At 36.7% G+C, this 21,268-nt stretch overlaps 2 protein-coding genes and 1 long non-coding RNA gene across 4 annotated transcripts; all 3 read right to left on the reverse strand.

Annotated features, from left to right (window-relative positions):
• Positions 1-165: 165 nt before the first annotated feature.
• Positions 166-5,248, reverse strand: LOC113639096. Its single transcript, XM_027140782.2, has 2 exons — positions 2,035-5,248; positions 166-1,012 (listed from the first exon to the last, which is right to left on the reverse strand). Exons 1-2 carry the CDS (start codon positions 2,929-2,931, stop codon positions 710-712), a joined length of 1,200 nt encoding a protein of 399 aa, XP_026996583.1. The 5' UTR covers positions 2,932-5,248; the 3' UTR covers positions 166-709.
• A 196-nt stretch (positions 5,249-5,444) lies between these two features.
• On the reverse strand, positions 5,445-9,918 carry cnbpb (CCHC-type zinc finger, nucleic acid binding protein b). 2 transcript variants are annotated; one of them, XM_027140784.2, is made up of 5 exons: positions 9,764-9,918; positions 7,600-7,721; positions 7,445-7,510; positions 6,680-6,878; positions 5,445-6,527 (listed from the first exon to the last, which is right to left on the reverse strand). In XM_027140784.2, exons 2-5 carry the CDS (start codon positions 7,700-7,702, stop codon positions 6,410-6,412), a joined length of 486 nt encoding a protein of 161 aa, XP_026996585.1. In that variant the 5' UTR covers positions 7,703-7,721; positions 9,764-9,918; the 3' UTR covers positions 5,445-6,409. The 2 variants fall into 2 exon arrangements, with proteins under 2 accessions (XP_026996585.1, XP_047666107.1); XM_047810151.1 differs by lacking the exon at positions 9,764-9,918 and adding an exon at positions 9,596-9,620.
• Positions 9,919-11,963: 2,045 nt separating this feature from the next.
• Positions 11,964-15,267, reverse strand: LOC113639105. The gene is made up of 3 exons (XR_003439760.2): positions 15,100-15,267; positions 14,718-14,851; positions 11,964-12,115 (listed from the first exon to the last, which is right to left on the reverse strand). It is a non-coding gene; the product is annotated as an uncharacterized LOC113639105 (long non-coding RNA).
• Positions 15,268-21,268: the final 6,001 nt, after the last annotated feature.

Below are 21,268 nucleotides of genomic sequence, written 5' to 3' on the forward strand. Positions count from 1 at the left end.
TTAATGAAGGGCAGCAACACAGTCTCTCTATACAGACAGAAAGGCTGAGGGGGTCTCTGGCAGAGTTTCAGTTTTACTTTGACTTCTCAGCAGTAAGTGGACTGTGTATGGTTGTGTGTCATGTAATAGTTAGTGTGTGAGCATCATGTAAAGAGCAAAGAAAGATATTTTAAAATATCTGAATTTATACAGCAATAACACAACAAATCCAAGCCTTTGTACATGAATTCCTAAATGAGTATGATTAACTGATATGCAAGTAAATAATAAAATAGATCAATATTTTACTGTTACAGTACATAAAGGAAAATGATGTTACATCAAATCTGATCCAATCTACATCCAATCTGACAAAGTTTGGAACATCTTTGTTTTTGTTTAAGTACATTGGACTTGAAACAAATCACTAACTGAGACTGATGTGATTTTTCCATACTCTAAATTTCTAAATGATTCTTAATTTCTAAATATATATCGGTACTGTCCCTATATCGAATTAGGGAAGATAGTTAGACAACATTTCTGTCATTTTTATTCATTAAAATTAGTCTGAAATTAGAAACGGTCTATGAAAAGATCCTTATTTTGTACAAATTCAAAAAAAGAAATATAAATCACATACATGGACCCTTCTGGGACTAGGAACCATCATTTTGTTCACTGGATACAAAATAAGTTTACTTACTACAAGACAAGTTTATTTTTGTTCTTAAAATAACGTGCACACTTTGGAGCTGCTATTTCGCTGGTGTGCATTTGAAGTAAGCTGCCCGTTGGCATTGACTGTCCTTCCAGCTGCAGCTGTTTTCTTCTGCGCTTCCAGGTCAAGGTGTATTCGGCGGAGCTCCTCAGTGATAGCAGCCATTTCTGAGTTTCTTGTTTGGAGAGCTTCACTCGTCTTCTCAAGGTTGACTGTTAGGTCATGGAGCTCCTTGTCTTTAAGATGACATTCCTGTTCCAAGTTGAGCACTTTTTCATGCAGCCTGGCAACCAGAAGCCTGGCAGACTGCAACTAAGAGATGGAAAGATTGAATACAAAATGAAATTGAACAGATTGTTAAAAATGGTTAAAAATTGAAGCTATCTAATTCATCCATGCATTTTCTGAACCTTTTATCCTACACAGGGTCACAGGAAACCTGGAGTTGATCTCAGGGGACTTGGGGCAGAAGGCGGGGGACCGCAGGACAGGGAGCACAATCACACGCACAATTCCACACTACAGATAATTTAAGAGATGATAATCTACACTGCAGACGAGATAAGGAAACCGTTGTACCTGAAGGAAACTTCTGAAGCATGAGGAGAACATGCAAACTCAACATACACACAGGGTGGTGGTGGGAATCAAACCGCTTAATACTGGTGGTGTGAGGAAGCCAAGTCTAGATTTTAAACAGATGCTCAAAACCAGGAGTTTGTAACAGCAGGTTATAATATATACATTAAAAAAAAGTCTATATAAAAAATAAAAGTATATATAAAGTACATTTGTAAAGTATATTTCACCGTGGCATGGTAGTCTATGTCTTGCTGGTATGAGTGTAACAGAAAATGCCTTTATGGGCCAAAATATATTTGCATATATAAATATTTCTTACAATTTATGTACACTGAGGTTTTATTAAATTAAAGATGTCTGCCGAAATTCAACTCGCATAATTTTTTTTTTTAAATTTATGTTCCACATTTATCTGTTAAGGGCTTCAGTGAGTGGTCTTGGTTTGAAATTTGAATCTTGGTATTTGATGTAAATATATATGTTTATTTTAAGGTAATGCTGAATTTAGGTTTGTGTTTCTCTCATCTTAAAAATGAAATGGAAATGATCTGCCGCTGGCTCTGGGTGATCCCTTAATGTAGACGGACAGGTAGAGGAAGGATTACAAGGTAGTTAACCTAATAATTCGAAATAGGTAAATTAAATATTATATTGCTTTTCTAAAAAGTAATAACTAAACCGTCATTTTCGCATGTACATCTCTCTTTTATGATGCGCAGTTCGATATTTTAGACTCTCATATCACATTATACCTGGGCAGACATCTCTATTGAAGATGATTTGAGCTCCTCAAGCTGCTCCACTCTGGCTTCACATGCTGTAAGAACCTCGATAAGGGTCTGATTAGACACACTGCCTTCCTTTTCACAGATATCACGATCAACCCCCTCCAAGTTGAGATTATTCTCCTCCGCCTGTGACTCGTTTCTGACAGTATTAAACTTTTCAGCATTTTGAGGACAAATGGACTCCTCTTGAGGGTCTTGCAGTGGGGTGATATTGAACTGATCATTCAGCTGAACCTCTAAAATGCCAGAACTGGTGTGGGATGGGGTTAACTGGTGTCCTGCTACCTCCTTCTTATTATTAGATGCAGAAGAATAATCCCTGAATAACTCCTGGTGTCCAGGAATCAAAGCAATGTATGAGATATCTTCTGCATTACAGGATTCAACCAGGACATCATCTATGGAGCTGGAAGCGTCCACCAAATCAAGTTGTGTGTTCGAATCTTGTCTCAAAGCAATTCTTTCTAATGTATCACCACATCCTTCTGAGGGCAATGCCATGGATCTTATAGCTGTGGATGGGCATGTCTCTCTGCACACATCTTTAACTCGAACTGCTCCATCGCCTGGACTTCGACCTTCACTCCTCTCTTCTATTTCTACTAGTTCTCTTATTGACTCCAAAGCTGATGTATGAGTTAGATGTGCCAGGATTCCTGGTTTGTCCAAAGATTGGTTTGAGAGCACTTCAGCCTGTTTTTTATCCTTGATTGGACATGGACTTCCTGAGCTTATACTGTATATATCCTCCAAATCCTGTTGGGATTGAAAGGTGTCCTTTTGACATGGTTTTAGATCTGGTAGACTTTCATTATCTAGAATGCTGCAACTTTCTTCTAAGCTTCTAGTTGACATCGTCATAGCATCATATAGTGACACAACACAGTCTGTAAGCCTGCAGTGAGGAAAACAAGAACCTGACAATGAGGCACAATTTTATACAAAATAATATAGAAAATTTGACAATTTGGTGTTCTTGCCAAAAAGCCTTTGGTAATATTTACCAAAACAGATTATATTCTTTTTCATCTATTTAATTTTCATTTGATTCACAATCCAATGTAAAAGACAACACTGATGTTCACTTACCTTCACCTGGAGCAATGAGGATCATGAAACTAATGACTCTTTAGCAGCGCTCATCTCATTCAACGTTTGGCCAAGAGAATGACCTTGGTGTTGAAAAGCTGAACACCAGGCCATCAGACTCAGGTTACACTGAGCTATACATCAATCCTCAACTACAGCGTTTATCAAATTCATTAAAACCTTTTGAATCCTTTATCATATCAAAGAGCAAAAATATATAATACAAACAATAACTTTAATTTCCGCATTTATTAATAGCTTGACGCTACACTTAGATTATTTAGACGCTTTATATCATGTTCCTTTCTTGTAGGCTTGATTTTGTTATTCATTTCAAAATTTCATATACATTAACCCATTCAGTACCTTACCTATGGTATGCTTTATGCTACATATTGAATTATTCACTGATGAAACAGATACCTTGAAAATAAGACTTACTCAAATATCCCATGTTGCAGCTGTTATTTGGAATCCCTTAGGCTCACACTTTGAGATTAATTTTGATGCATAACTATATAGTATTTTTTAAATGACTAATTCACCACTGCAGTAAAGGATACATAATCGCTTATCATTTATCAGACATCATTTTCCCATTGTTTAGTGGGAAAACAAATACGATGAGATAATATGTGACTTTTGTATGGTGGATGTAGTCATTATACTTCTTGTTTCCATATCCATTTTGCTTCCCAAGTAATATTTAAGATATAGGCAACATAGAAATGTTACTGAAATTTAGATTCCTATTCAGATAACTATGGACAATGCAAATTAAGAATATTACTTTTGCATTTTGGAGGTGAGGCTTCCTTCACACACCTTTATCATGTGTTAAGAACTTGAATGAAATGACAGAAGAGCTCAGACAGATGTGTTTCCTCCAGTCGTACACCAAACTTATCCTTAAAACTCAGCTTCGTGTGTGAGCACACTTCATATCAAGGGGAGAATATAAAACCTTTGCATTTACATATATATCTAACATTTTGCATAGAATTGCTATTTTCAAACCAATTTTCACCCTTTCCATTGCATAATGCCTACAAGCACTTTTTATAGGCTCCCTATTTATATAGTCGAGTCATCATGAAGGCCTGCCACTGAAATTGATCCCAACTTTCAAAGGACCCTCGGGTTCAAATTTAGCACAAGCAGTCAAGAGCCAATCATGAATCGTCTAACAGCACTTTGTTACTGAAGGTCCCTTGGGAGATAAGCTGCACATAAAAATAACTGCACCCTGAGTCAATGAGATGTTCACAGTAATTATCCAGGATATCATGAATAGTCTATTAGATTTATGAGGCCAATGTGGTGTTCAAGGCCTTATTAGGATTATTTACAATATTACTAAGCACATGCGAAGTATTCATGCTAGCACACTCTATATACATACATACATACATACATACATACGTGTGTTGTTTCACACACACACACACATATATATATATATACACACACACAGTTTTTTTCACTGTTATTCATGTAAAATCGTTTCTATATCACTCCTTCGGTTTACATTTGAGAACATGCTATGAAGCAATTAATATACTTCCTGTCAACTACCATTTGTACTGCCTGCTAAATATATAAAATTATGCAGACATTCAGCATATACTGTAGCCTTGCAGTGTTATTTTTACCGTTTTAGATTTTCTGCCACTTTCCAAGACTTCTTCCAGATTGTTGTATTGTATACATTTGAGAACATGGACCAGGAAAATGAAAAACATATTTGATATGTAGAAGAAAGTCTGCATAAGTGTAGTGAACAAAAATGTCTAGAGACAACTGACTTTGTATCCTAATAATGTGTCTACTACTAAATAGCTACTTTTTTTGTACCAACCATGTATATGTATCAATTTCCACACATTTTGTAGACTTTTCCATACCTTCACAAGATCCCTGTATAAATCAAGTTCAGTTTATGTTTGTTACTTACAGTAAGGAGTCACATCAATACTGATCACCTGCATATGTTCACACATCTGTCTTGGTTTAGGATACAGTTCATCATACAGATGATTTATTTAAAAAATAATAATAAAAATGCCAACAGAAAATGCCACAAAAAAATGTCTTTGCTTTAATCCTTGGCAAAACAAATCAGATTCTATTAATTCTATACAAACTGAACACCCCTAATCTCTACCCAATCCACCCACCTTCTTGGTGACCCACTGTTATGTGACAGTTTATGTTCTTTGTGTGGTAAGCATTTAGATTTGAGTCTGAATTGAAGAGTCCACTCAGAAAAGAAGCTTCAGTCTCACTCCCCTTCCTCCTCCAGTTTTATTGATAGTTAAAATTACATTTCTATTTTCTAGGACTTCAGTTGCTTTTACCTTCCGACTTAAAAACTGAGTACAAGCGAATGATAGTTTTTACTTTTACAGTAGTCTAAGTGATATTGTACAAAAATAACATTTGATTTCTGTGAAAACATTCACCTTTCTCCTAACTCCAAATCTTTTTTATCCCCACCTGCTACTTATTTCACTGATGTTTTTCCCCTCATTGGGTAAAATGACCGGCAATGGTGGGATTCCACACTAGACGTTTTGATATCTTAGCTGCTCCACTTAATCAAACTCGCACCTTACAATAGTATTGTTCTCCTAGATTATTTCATGTTCTTTCATGGTTTGAATGTGCTGTAAACTTGCTTGCCAATGATGCATTTAATAACTGTTTTCTCCACTTAGCTGCGTGCTGCTGGTTGGGCCTGGGCAGATCTGACTGCACGAGTCCTGTACTGCTTTCCCAGGTCAATCACTCTTAGCGCAACTCACTATCATCGATTTTAAAAAAGAAAAAAAAAAAAAGAAAAAGAAAAAAAAAGGCAAATCATACCCGGAAGTTCACATCTCCATGATTTTTTTTTTCCTACTGATCTCTCGCCAAGGCTCTGTTCGATGAGTCCCTGAGAGACCGACTCGACAACATTTCTTAGCTGTGTACTCCCATTCAACTCACTCATCCCTGTTCACCAGTGGCATGGAAAGGGGGTTCTTTAACAAAGCATTATACATAACACCTCTACCAAACTAAACATAAACTTTTGTATTAAATGCAGAAAGTGGAAAATTTTTTTCCACCCCTTTCCTTCTTTTAACGCGTCAAGAGCTCACTGGCCTGGGACTAGCCTCTGTCAGCCAACCTTTGGCCAGTGAAGAGGATTCAGAGAAAATAATACAACCATCAATCAGAAAAAGAAGGGGCGACCAAGAAATTGGGACTAAGCGGTGGCCTCGATGGTGCATTCCTTTGCCAGGTGCCCAGATTTGCCACAGTTGTAGCAGTTGACTTCACTTGCCTTGCTGCACTGGACAGCAACATGGCCAATTTCACCACACCTGCACAGGGTAAATACAGGAAAAGAAGATAGAAAGGAGGGAAGATTAAAACTTAATATTAACATTGACACAATGAACTCTGGGAGTGTAAAATATTTCTTGAATAAAACTAGACTTTTGATCAAGACTGAACATATAACCATATGGTCTACCTGTAGCATTTGACCTTCTCACAGCCTTTCTGTATGTGCCCGAATCCACCGCAGGAGTAGCACTTCTGCTCATTGGCGTGGTCGCAGTCTCGAGCCACATGACCGGCTTTGCCACAGTTGTAGCAGACCTGCTCCCTCTCCTTTTTGGGCTCCTTGCAGTCCCTGGAGATGTGGCCACTCCTTCCGCAGTTATAGCAGGCTGCAGAAGAGTTGGTGCAAGGCAGAGAAAAAGGATCAATAAAATGTTGAATCTTATAGAAAGCTTAGGCTGACAGAAGGGCTACAAATGGAGCAACATATTTAATTTGTTTTCATTATGTGGAACCAGTCATCTACATTTCAAGTGTTGTTGCATTCAAGCAAACTTGTTGGTACATATTTCAACTTCTTGTATAGTAACTGGCCCTGAATTTGCAAAACAATGAGCACCAAAACAAACAAACAAACAAACAAACAAACAACTAGGATTGTGCAATTAATCATATTCTAATACTTGCTTTTAATGAATGATTTCAAGTTTATTGGCAATAATGGTTAAATATTAAGAGCCAAGTTTATTTATTATGATGAACATTAATACATGTTATCACTCCATATTGTTTTCAGATGTGTCGTTATTATAAACAGAAAAATAATACTAAAGGTCTGTATTCTGTGTTGTTTTACAATGTACCTATTAGCTGTGAAATCTCAATGGTTCTGTGTTACCCTGTACAAATGCTATAATTATAGATACAGCAAAGACATACACAAGTACATACTTACCATCTTCAGTTCTTTCACAGTCTCTTGCAACATGGCCTGGTTCCCCACAGCGATAGCAGAACAGATCTGAATGAGAAGCAACAGAACATGTTTTTGGAACAGTTTGGAAATATCAACACATGACTATACAACTTACAACCATGACAAGCTCTCACCCTTGCCCCTTCCACGACCTTTACCACGGCCACGGCCAGCATTTGGGCAGTTCTTGATCCAGTGGCCGGTACGGCCGCATCCAAAGCACTCGTTGCTGCTCATCTTAAGTCTTCAAATAAAGCTGTTGAAGAAAAAAATGATTGTTGTCTTTAGGGCATGCTGTGTGCCAGAAAGGCAGCCTAAATACATTTAAGAGACAGAACAGATATATGGACCTGATGAACACTAGCAGCATTGGTTTGTGAACTAAAACAGTTTCTTCTAACAGGATATCAAGTCTGAACAACTAGCACACTCACCATTACATATTCCATCTATTAAACTGCAGTATTCTACACTGCAATATCTTCTACTAGAATCTATGTAAATACATTTCACATCTGTAAAGAAATCAACTACACCTTGTATATTATTTATATTTCATCTTTTTATCCTTTAGTCTACATTTATACATGTATACCCTACGTTTAGGGGAGCTCTGGGAACCGCAACAAAATCCTTGTGTCAAGTCAAGTCACCTTTATTGTCACATCACCACAGCACATGAGCCGTGGTGAGTGAAATTCTTGGGAGCAAGCTCCAGAACTTGCAGAACCATTTACATACAGTAGTTAGAAACAGAAATTAGAACAATTTACAGGTGTGAGAGCTCAGACTTGAAGTATAAAGTTGATTCTGCCACAATAACAGCTATTGCTTTATGCAATACACGTTACACACTATTGCTGCTGTATATTGTACAAAAGCACAAAACTGTTACGTACACTTTACGTAAATTACTGATCTGTCTTAGAGTCTGTCTTCCTATTTAATACTCATACTGTCTACATTGTCTCGTACAGTGTTTTGTCTCGTATATCTGTTTCATACAGACTTTTGTCTCATACAGTCTGTGTTGTCTCGTATCGTCTTGTACAGTCTGTGTTGTCTCGTATCGTCTCGTACAGTCTGTGTTGTCTCGTATCGTCTTGTACAGTCTGTGTTGTCTCGTATCGTCTCGTAGTCTGTGTTGTCTCGTACAGACTGTGTTGTCTCGTATCGTCTCGTACAGTCTGTGCTGTCTCGTAGTCTGTGTTGTCTCGTACAGTCTGTGTTGTCTCATACAGTCTGTGTTGTCTCATACAGTCTGTGTTGTCTCATACAGTCTCGTAGTCTGTGTTGTCTCGTATCGTCTCGTACAGTCTGTGTTGTCTCGTATCGTCTCATACAGTGTGTTGTCTCCTATCGTCTCATACAGTCTGTATTGTCTTGTATTGTCTCTTACAGTCTGTTTTTGTCTCATACAGTCTCGTATAGCCTGTTTTTGTCTATGTAGTCCAAGCTAAACGTACAATGTTATTTAAGTCTGTACTTTTGAGTCACACCAACAGCTGGATTCCTTGTGTGTCAACACACTTGGCCAATAAACCTGGTTCTGGTTCTGTTTCTGATTCCGATGTAAAGATACATACATATGTCAGAACTACTGGAAAAACATTAAAAGACAAATAAAGTGAAGGCACGACTTAACCGTATAAAGGTGTTTGCAGTTTAATTCATAAGATAGACTCAAGTCAAGTCACTCCAAAACGTGCCAAAGCGAACATGCAATGAGCTCCTGACTGACTCAGGGGTAAAGTTTTCTGTTTTAGTCCCCTGCCATAAAACACACACTGGCTGATCAACTTACAGACAGCACCACACTTCTCTTCCTCTGTGAACCGACCAGCCTACATATAGATAGACACGTCTGCTGTGTGTGTGTGTGTGTGTATACACACACACACACACACACACACACACACACACACACACACACCTCGTCGACGTTTTAAACCTAACCTTTACCGCTTTTACCCCGAGATTTACCTCAGTGTTACACTTCAAACACTCACAAGTTCAACCCTAACGAAATAATCAAACCAATGGGTATTTTTAAACGGCTCCCCGAGTTTTCCCGCGCGCGCGTGGCGCAGTAGGCCAACGGAATAAAAAACAACATGGCAACTCGTTTACCTTCAACACAACAGATTCGCGTCGGAGTTTTTGCTGTTTTTTTTATCGAATTTTGAACGTTTAAAAAAATAAAACGTTTTTTAACTTTTTAAACGCCGGCCTGGTGTCGCACGCGGTAATAATATCGTTAATGTAGGCGTATATATTTATGGGAAAACATGCACTCACCTCGCGCTTCGTTGCTTGGTTTCTATTTTTCGGGTCGCCTCCCTCTCTGCGCTGCTGCGCCACGCGCCGTTTGCGCACGGCACGCAAGAACACACTGGTTGCCAGATTGGTGCATCGTACATCCGTACGGTTGCCAGATTGGTGTTAGTTTTTTGTAATTCATTTCTCACTTATTATTTTCAATTGTAACAAAAAACATGATTCAGCTTGACCAGGTTAGAACTAAGGCGGTAATATAATGAAGTGACAGAATGAAGGAGAAAATAAAACGCATACAAGATGTTAACATAGTTTAGTAGCATAGTTTATTTTTTTGATCAACTGAAGAATGTTTCTATTTCTATTGAAGAGTGTTTCTATTTTGACATTTAAAAAAAATATATTTATTTTTATTAAGATATCATTGATCATTTTAAAACTCTCTCTCTTATGTCAGAGCTATATTGTTCTATTATTTTCCACCTCATACACAAAACAGCAGAACACAAGATTAAGGGTAAATATTAACAGAAAAGGAATGTCCTCACATGTTTTGTTCCTCTTATACCACAGAATCCATTTATAGTTATGTGTAATGATGTGGAAAATCTAGTTAGTTTCTGTTATTCCCCACAATTTATTTTTTTTTTTTTACATCTGACTGTTACAAAGCACTGACATCAGAGACTCCATCTAAATGTTTAAACTTTGCCTCAGAGAAAACTTCAGAATATCAATTTTAATTTTCTTCTTTCTTCCCGTGACCCGAGAATAGTTCAGATAAGCGGTAGAAAATGAGAGAGAGAGATAGAGAGAGAGAGAGAGAGAGAGAGAGAGAGAGAGAGAGAAGTACTACCTTTTTTTTTTTTTTTTTACTACACTACTGACAAGAGCTGCTGTTATAGAAAATCAATTACAAATAGTCTTAGCAATCAGATTAGAGAATTCAACAGTGCTGTGGTGCAAACCTGTCTATCACGTGTAAATCTAAGCTTTCTGTGCCAAGTAAGTACTTACACAGTCAAGTAAGCACTTATACAACATTTTCTAGAGTTGATCAATTATTATATGTCATGGAGGTTAATCTCACCGATAAATTGTTGGAGTGATGGAGATGGATTTAATACTTAAAGTATCATTCACATAGGATTCATGCTTTATTTTATAAAATTAAAAGTTCCTCACCTCAGTGTTTAGAGGATTTAGCAAACAATATAGCTTATTGAATTTATACTGAATGCATAGTTAAAGATTATTCTGGCAATTTGGATAATTAAAAATGGCAAATCTGACAAGAAATATTGTGAAAATGAAGCTTGGTATTTTATATGTGTCACACAAATATGGAAGTGTTGTGGAGGTGGGGGTTTATGGGTGTAAAATGACACATTCTTCAGGGGATCTCCAGTCTTGGAGGCCCACTCATCTGCAGTCTATCATGTTTTCCCTACTCACAAAACGCCTAGTCCTACTCATGAGCCAACTATCACCTAGTTTATTAGCTGGAACAAAATTATATTGAACTGTTCAGTATACGATGTGGCTATAAAATGAATCCTGAGCCTGGTTTGGGCCTGAGCCTGGGTCAGCATTCTCACTGTGACCTTGTGGGTTTCCTGTGGTTTCCTCGAAACCCCCCATAAACATGCCCAGTAAGTGGATTGGCTGTGTTAAACTGCCTCTAGCTGTGAATGTGTGTGGTGCACTGTGATGGATTGGTGTGGTGTCATATTCAAGGTGTACTCCCATATGGCACCCAGTGTTCAACATATTCAGTGCTCCACCAAAACCCAGGGCAGGACAAATTTGGTACTAACGCTTAATTAATGAATGAATATCTGTAAGAGTGGCCTCTAGTGGTGACTTTCAGCATCTACATTAAGTAATCGAGTAATCAGTAATTGAGAAACTCCCCAAACAAACAAGCAAACAGTTTTATGAGTGCACAAACATTATATGATAGTTAATGTGGTATTATTTAAAGTTGTTAACACATAATGCATATATACATAATGTAGATTTTATGCAGGAGAGATTATTTTCCATAATATCTTAATATTATACGAATCATTATTGACTAGAAGTTCATTTATTTTACAAGACAAGAGCAAAACAGTCAGAAATAAAAATCAATCAAAAGCAATAAAAATGAACATTAAAGAGCATAAAAAATATTTATGAGCTTTAATTATTGAGAATAAATATATTAAAAAACCTCCTGTAGTGCACGAGACATGAGCATATATCCACAATGACAATCTTTGCTTGTTGGACAGTTTGGGATGAAGGAAAAAAGTGTTTGGTTTGTCTTGATATGCGGCCTCTCATAACTGCGCTCTGATGGCAGCAACATATATCCAGATGTGAAGTCATCTAAAATACCACAGAAAAAAGATAAGAACATAATCAATTTATTATTTTTTGGCTAATAAGCACATTTTTTCTGGATGTACTGTTCCATATGTATATCATTACAATTCACTTTGTATTTAAGAACTGGCTTATAAACACTTTATATAATCATAGTGAGTGTCGTTTGTTTTCTGAGGCTGTAATTATCTTCTCTCCACTATATTACAAAAGTGTTACACACAGGCACACACAAAACACTTTATTATACACTTTATAGTAAACGGTTTATTATAAAATGATCACATACAGCACTCCAGAAGGTTAGACAATACAGGGCAAAACAAAAACTTTGCTAATGTCCTTTGTTTGTTAAAATATTGTATAAACTGCATCTAAAACTATTGAAAACCATAAACTTGTAGTCATTATATATATATATATATATATATATATATATATATATATATATATATATATATATATATATTATTGTATAATACCTTACATATCATACACACACTTGCCTGCACACACACACACAAACACACACACACACACAAACACACACACACACACACACACACACACACACACACACACACACACACACACACACACACACACACACACACACACACACAAAGCACTTCAACACCTGTACACCAACTCGTTCACACAATTACCTAATCAGTCCATCATGTGGCAGCAGTGCAATCAATAAAATCTTGGAGATAAGTTCTGGTTCATCATGTTGCACTTCTGTTAGTCAAGAACAAAAAGCTGAGGCTGTAGTAGGAACAGATGCTCCAAAACTGCACAGTTGAAGAATGGGAACTATGGGCCTGTTCATACCAATCACTCAACAGAGGATTGCAAAACACAGCAAAAACGTGAACCTGAAAAGTCTGCAAGAATCTTAAAGTAATTTTTCCATCTTGTGGAACCCATACCATAAAGAATTGAGACAAATTGTGGCCCTATCCATAATTAGCACAGCATTCATAATAAAATGTGTAGCCTAGTCTTTTTTATCTGTAAATATGAGTAAATATGAGTGAAATCAATATTTTCATTCTTAGACCATCCAAACACAAGAGGTTTACTTTTATTAAGTATGCATATTTAATTCAATTTAATTAAAAAGCCTCAAAAACAAACAAACAAACAAACAAACAAATAAATAAATAAATGGACATAAAGTGGTCGAATATGGTCCAAAATATGATGAGGAATGTTGATCAAAAAACTGGTGAAGTTTGTATTAAATATTATATAATTAACCTTCTAAATATAACATATAAAAACATTGTGAAATAAACCAGCTTAATATTGGTTACTGACCAACAGAGAATGTTTGTCCGTTAGTCATTCATTAATTCATTAACACCTTTCTGAAAAACAATCATTGTTACCATAAGGTCATAAATTAATCCTGGTTTAGTCGCTAAGTAAACAGATTAACTATAGATGCTGCATTGATCACCTGTTAACACACTGAAACAGTGTTTACATTTGTAGAGGATTAACTGTAAATATTCTACATTATATACCACATACATTTTGGTTTGTTTCCCCCCTCTGCCCTGTGCATGGGGGTTTCCTCTGGGTTCACTGGTTTTCTCCACAGTCCAATGAAATGTGTTGTGGGATGACCGGCATGTCTAAATTGTAATAGTGTGTAAATAGGCGTGTGAGTGTTTGAGTGATTGCTCTGTGTTATTGGTGACCGCTGTTCAAGGCCCCCAGTGACCTTGGTTAGGAAAATGGATGGATGAAAATCATATTTTTTTTAGCTTGTTAAATCAGAATTAAACCCATCAGTCAAAGTTTTAATCAGAAGTTAAAGTCTCATTTATGATCACATTTTAGTGATAAAACCCCAGGAACCAGCTTTATCAACCACACTGATTTATTTACAGTAGAAGCAGCTGTTATGCAGCACAGCTTTACAAATACAGCCGAAATAGATTTAATCTGGTTTATCTGGCAACACAGCAACGACTGCGCACGGCTCGCAGGCTCCAGCAGCCATTCCGCGCGTGCGCGCACCCACACACCCACACTTTAGTGAAATATCCGTCGCACCTGCACGTAAACAAACCTAACATTTAGACGAGCTGCCATGTTTATTTCTCCAACCGTACTCCTGTACTAAGTAGAAGCTCCAGTCACTACGTCACCAACGGTCACTTTGGCGTTTCCATGGCAACGCGCACTTTTGCTGGCCAAGGTCTACCTTAGTTTGTTTTTTTTCCCCCCAACTAACTAAATTATTCATACAAAACGATGGTGCATCTACTATTATCCCGAGCGCTGAGTTGTTTAATAAATGATGATTGTGATATAGTTTTATATTTCTGAATATATTTTTATGACAAATGAGGAAAAATGTGGCAACCCGTATAAAAGGATTGTTTTATTGTTGTCAGGCGCATGCGCGTTTTAGATCGAATGATGCTATATACTTTAGAAAGTGTGTGTGTGTGTGTGTGTGTGTGTGTGTGTGTGTGTGTGTGTGTGTGTGTGTGTGTGTGTGTGTGTGTGTGTGAGAGAGAGAGAGAGAGAGAGAGAGAGAGAGAGAGAGAGAGAGAGAGAGAGAGAGGAGGAGGAGGAATCATCTTACTGATGTGATGTTTGTGCATCTCCCTCCCAGAACAATCAATACATTTAGTGCTGAAGCTGTCTCTTCAGCTTTAAGGTGGTTTTGCACATCATGTTTAGGTGGTTTAGCACAGCATGGTTTTGTCCTTACAGTGACTGTAACAAAATAGGATAACAAAAACACATTATAATTCATAGAGATTTCAGTCAGAATTCAATTTTGCAAAAACAAAAAAAACATTTCTACAATAATGCAGCTTTCCAAAACACATTAAAATTGCATTTTAAAATCATGATTAACACATTTTTATTTAGCAGAATTTCACTAAAGCTCAGTATCTACTTTCTTTTCCTCTGAGTGTTCGCTCGTCTGCTTTACAGATGATGCCAACTTCAGGGAATACCTTAAATCTCTCTGGTGAGGATTTGGTTGCTCCTCCTCAGTCTTCGTGGCTGGGCCATGTGAGCTGTGTGCATTAGTGATGTCCTGGGATTTGAAGGGAGAGAGCTTGTTCTGACTGCTGAAGCCACTTTCTACAACTCAGTGTCAAGATTTTGCAGATCCAAGTAGCTCGAATCAGTCACCATATTACTTTTATTTTTACAAGAATTATGTCAGGAAATGTTTGACCAGGCTCTGCTTTGTTTAATCAATAATTTTATAATGGATTTTTATGGGATCTAATAGATAAGAAAAGGTATGTATAGGTTCTTGGTTGTGTTTGAAGTGGATGTCTGTCATGGACTGATTCTCTTAGCTTATCCTAATTCTGGTAAGTGGCGTTTACATCGTATTATGCATTAACATGTATAGTAAAAACATTATTGTCTTTCAATTGCCAGGATCTGATCCTAATCAATCCCGTAGTCATGGTTCTGTGTAGTGAAAATGTCAGTGAGACATACTGTAGCTAATGGATCTGTGGTTTAAAAATTATTTTATTATCTACAGTGGTAAAAAATAACAACCCAATCAAATTATCATTCAGTTATTTTATGCATTGTTTCCATTTTTTTAAATGATAATTAACTCAATAACGAATAATATGAATAATGTCACATATCAGATAAAGGCTTTAAGAAAAAGAAAATGTTTATGGTGTTTGTAGTGTAATTTAAATAAATCCTGATATTTAAAAATTAATTAATATACATGAGTGGGTCCTTACATTATTTTGTACACTTAAAGAAGCACCAGATTGAAGACTGAGAACCCTTGATACAAAAATACCAGGCATGAACTAATATATGTTATGATAAGTAAAGCGAAATAATACTAAATAACAGAATGGTTCAAATGTAGAATCAGTTTGATTGGAAGTAAGAAATTTAAAAAGGAAATTACTTACTTCCATGATTTAGTTACTGGATAATTTAACATGGTCATTCTTGCAAACATTTTCTAACTTGAGTAATCATGTCCACATGCTGTTCTGCCGATTATTTCCTGTGTGAAATGTATTCTTATATGTGATACACATTGCATGATATAATGCTTTGTTTTTACAATTTATTTCTGTTGGCTTCATTAACATTTTTAGTTCATAAACCACTCATGCTAATGATTACATAACCAGCCTAACCTAATCACAAATATTAGTGGCTAACTCTCATCACAACAAATTATGACATCCAAAGTGCTGATTTTCAAATTTAGTGTTATGCAAATAGCAAAAATGCAAAACCAAGCTAAAACAAACGTTAGCATCTAGCCTCCAAAAAAGGTAGGGTGATTAGCATATCTACATTGTGTGTAAGTGTGAGTGTGAGATTGTGATCCTGTGATGGGTTGGAAACCTGTACATGTTGTCCCCTGCCTTGTGCCCCGAAATCTTCTAAATATTTATGTTATGCGATGCAGAAAATAGATGTATACCTATGTGAACCTACTGTGGACAATTTAGTGCATCCCACAACAAATGCATGCTTTGAACGCAGGATGGAAACTGTAGCCGAGTAGCCGAGGAAAGGCGTTACTAACTCAAGATCACTGTACTTGTTTTTATTTTTTTGTTTGTTTTTACATATCATTGTTTATAGCTGTGTTTGTGTATTGTATTAGTTTTGTATATTGTATATTGTATATGTTGCCTCTTGTTCAGGTCGTCATTGTAAATGAGAACTGGTTCTCAACTGACTCACCTGGTTAAATAAAGAAAGAAAGGGAGGAAAGAACATGGAAGAGAATGCAAACTCCACAAACATCCATCCAGCCATCCGTCCGTCTGTCCATCCATCCGTCCTACTATCTATCTATCTATCTATCTATCTATCTATCTATCTATCTATCTATCTATCTATCTATCTATCTATCAATCAATCAATCAATCAATCAATCAATCAATCAATCAATCAATCAATCAATCAATCAATCCATCCATCCATCCATCCATCCATCCATCCATCCATCCATCCATCCATCCATCCATCCATCCGTTGTGTCTTCATATTGTGTGTGTTGTCTAGGTGGATAATCAGTGACCTGTGTTTTGTGATAGTTGTTCCTGAGTCTTGTCTGTCCTGAGCAGTTAAAGTGCCCACTGTTCTTCAGAAAAAACTCCAGCTATTACAAAGGTTGCAAACATTCTCTGATGATCAAAAAGGCAACATTATACTTTAAGGCCCAGGGTGGTGTAAACCTTTAAATAGGCCGATCGGTGTAAATTGTTATTATTATCGGTGTAATTTGTTATTATTTTGGGATTTACTAGGAAAACAGTAAATCCTATGTAGCTTCTGAAGATCAGAACTAAAGAGAAAAACTAAGATCTTTAAACAAAATTATTTAACCCTAGGGTTAAACTGTGTAGTGATCATGATTGCAGTGCATTTATATGGACAGATGATGGCACTGTTAGAAAGAAAAGAACAAAAAGAAAAGCTGGGGATTACAGTTCAGCTTTACGTCCTCTGTATATCTTTCATTCAGGCTATGTTCAATACAGAATCTCATCAATACTGCCACTTCATTTAAAAGGATGTCCTAACTTGAAAAAAAAAAGAATAAAATAAGTTAATGTTTCTGTGATTCAGATTATTTTGTTGAGCCTCATGTATTTATGAATAACGAAAAGCAGTAGAGAAATCTGTGCATATTCAATTGCTCATGTAGATACACAGCTTTAAAAACATGCACGGATATCTTTCAGACTGAAATAATCTTTCTATTTTACTGTGAATATTTCATGCCTCGTCGATTTGCAGCATTTGGGATACATCCTTATCCAGGGTAACATACAGAAACACTTTGTATTCTGCCTCCAAAACACATCCTTATGCTAGTACAGATAACTCAGGGTCTAGGAACACCAAGTTAAAATCCCTGTTAGAAAGCACTAAATGTTAAATTGTTGTTTTTAAAAAATGATTAAAAAATGGTGCTAATTTTTTTCTGTTTGATGCAAAATGAACAGATCTCTCACAAGTACATATACAATTCTAGTCTTTCCTTTCCATCCTATGACTCATAAGACTGTTAATGCTTGTCTAGCAGTTTTTCCATTAAGATGAATGTGGTTGCAAATGGAAACTGGACAACATTCAGTAACTATTCAGTAATTCATGTTATTTGTTAAATATTGATGATGCACTGAAAGGCTCATAAAATTACCCATTCTGTATATGGTGATATAGGATGGGATGAGTTCCTCTAGAAATGCTCTGTTGCTTAATGGGCAAAAGCTGGAGGATTAAAACAAGGATGTAGACAATATGTTATTATTACTTAGGCTGACAATTCCTAAGTATATGTATTTTTTTATACTTCTTATTGTTTCCAGATAGTTCAAAATCATACAAGATATTTTCAATATTTTGAAATTGCACAAATAATAGAAAATATAGTCAAAACATTGATTCTTCAGGATGCTTGAAATAACAAATTAAGGTTTCAAATTTTGCTTTCATTAACAAATCCTCCAACTGCAGATGTTTGGCATTCTGGCTGCCAGTTTGCTTCCTGCAGCACCTCCTACAATCCAATTAAGCTGCTTCCACAACACCTTAATCAACGAGATCTGGTGACTGCACTGGCCAGTCCAGACAGATTTACTGATATTACAGACAGACATTCTAGCTGACTTCTTCTTCTTTAAATAGGTTTTGCATCATTTGGAGTAGTGCTGTGGGTCATTGTCCTGTCTTAGAATGAAAGTAGCTCTTGTCAAACACTGTTCACGGGGTTTGGTATGATGTTGCAAAAAAGAAGGATAACCTTTCTTGTTCTTGATTTGTTTACCGCATTTGGCAGACGCTCTTATCCAGAGTGAATTTCATTTATCTCATTTATACAACTGAACATTATGGGCTTGGCTCAGGGGCCCAGGAGGGGCAGCTCGGCGACCCTGGGATTCAAGCTCTTGACCTTCTGAGCAGCAGTCTGAAATCTTAACCTCTATTCTACCACATCCTTCTCCTTCATACCCTGTACAATTTCCCGGTCTACCAACACACTCCCAGAGAATCACATTTCTTCCACCATGCTTGACAGATATCATCAAGCACTCCTCAAGCACTGTAGCATGTTCTTCTCTGTTACCCAAACACCTGAAACATAGATATGAGAAGGAGTCTCCTCTCTTTAATATAGAAAATGAGATCAGTATTTTATGAGCACAACTGAATTGAATTGTTGGCTGAAGACCTGTGAGGTTTCTGTTTCTCAAAGTAAAGAGTATAATGTATTGATCCTTCTGTATACTGTAGTTGTGCTCTTGCACTCCTCTTCTGTTTCTATACTAGTTAGAGCCAGTTTGTGGGAGTAGTACACACCTTCATGGATATCTTCAGCTTCTTGTCTCACATAGCTTTCATTTTTCAAACCAACAATAGACTGATACATTTTAGAAGAATCCTATTTCTTTCTGAGCATTTTGAGATAGTAATCAATCCTTCAAATCGTACAGATACTTAAGTAGCTCATGAACTCCAATTATATTGCATACATACACACACACACACACACACACACACACACACACACACACACATGCATGCACAGGATAATATGAATAATATTGGCACGTGTATATTGGGCAGCAGGTGATCAGTCAGTGTGTTCTCAGAGATTTGTGTGAAGCACAAAAAATGGAGACATTTAAAGATCTGAGCAACTTTTGACAATGACCAAATTGTGATGGCTGGACGACTGGGTCAGATATTATCCAAAACCAAAAGTGGTCCAAGGAATTACACCTTTTTAATTGCTGACAGGTTCCAGGTGTGCCTAAGGATTATTGATGTACTTGTGGAGATAAGGCTAGCCTATTTGATCTGATCACAGAAGAGCTTCTGAAGCACAAACTGCTGAAGGTTCATTCCGGCTATGCTACTATGATAAGATGTCAGAACACATAGTACATCACATCTTACTGTGTGTGGGGCTGTCACAGAGTCCATGCTGACCCCTGTCCAACCAAATAGCTGGGAGAAGATTGGCACTAGGATGCACTATGGGAATAAGGCAAACTGTAAGAGGCAGTATGATGCAACTTACAAGACTTAAAGAATCTGTTGCTAACATCTTGGTGCCAGATATCACAACACACCTACAGAGGTCTTGTGGAGTTTATGCCTCGATAGGCACACACACACACACACACACACACACACACACACACACACACACACACACACACACACACACACACACACACACACACACACAAAAACACACAAACACACACAAGATGCAAAACACTCATCAGCAGTAAGAATCAGATGATCAGATTGGAATGTGAACTAAACCTCTATCAATGTGATGGAGAAAGAAACAATCGATCCAAAATATATACAAGCCCATCAGTTAAGCACTGATATAATATTACTTTATATTTTGTTATCAGGTAAAATAATATGTTTTAATAGACTTTTAATTGGCTTGTCAAAGTGGCAAAAATACTCTGACTGATTTATAAATGTTTATTGAAGTAAGTAAGCCTGCTATAATATACATATATATATACACACATACATACATACGGGTGCTGGTCATATAATTAGAATATCATCAAAAAGTTGATTTATTTCACAAATTCCATTCAAAAAGTGAAACTTATATCTTAAATATTCTAATTTTCTGAGATACTGAATTTGGGATTTTCCTTAGCTGTCATTAATAATCATCAAAATTAAAAGAAATAAACATTTGAAATATATCAGTCTGTGTGTAATGAATGAATATAATATATTTCACTTTTTGAATGGAATTAGTGAAATAAATCAAATTTTTGATGATATTCTAAATATATGAACAGCACCTGTGTGTGTGTATGTATAAGATACAGTCTTACTTACTTCAATAAACATTTATAAATCAGTCCGAGTATTTTTAGCACTTTGAAAAGCCAATTAAAAGTGTAACAAAACCTATTATTTTACCTGATAATAAAATATAAAGTACGTTATCACAGAAATGCCCTGCATCTACTGGCGCGTGACGTCACTACCTTTTGTAGTTTTCCCCCAAAAAGACGCTGCTGTCATGGTGCAGCAACAAACCCCGCCTCCTGTACCTGGATTGGTTCCTAGTCTGCAACCACGTGCCAAGACCAGAACAGCGAGCCAATCCTAGCA

This window comes from Tachysurus fulvidraco, chromosome 2 (assembly GCF_022655615.1).
Source record: "Tachysurus fulvidraco isolate hzauxx_2018 chromosome 2, HZAU_PFXX_2.0, whole genome shotgun sequence".
Classification (NCBI taxonomy): domain Eukaryota; kingdom Metazoa; phylum Chordata; class Actinopteri; order Siluriformes; family Bagridae; genus Tachysurus; species Tachysurus fulvidraco.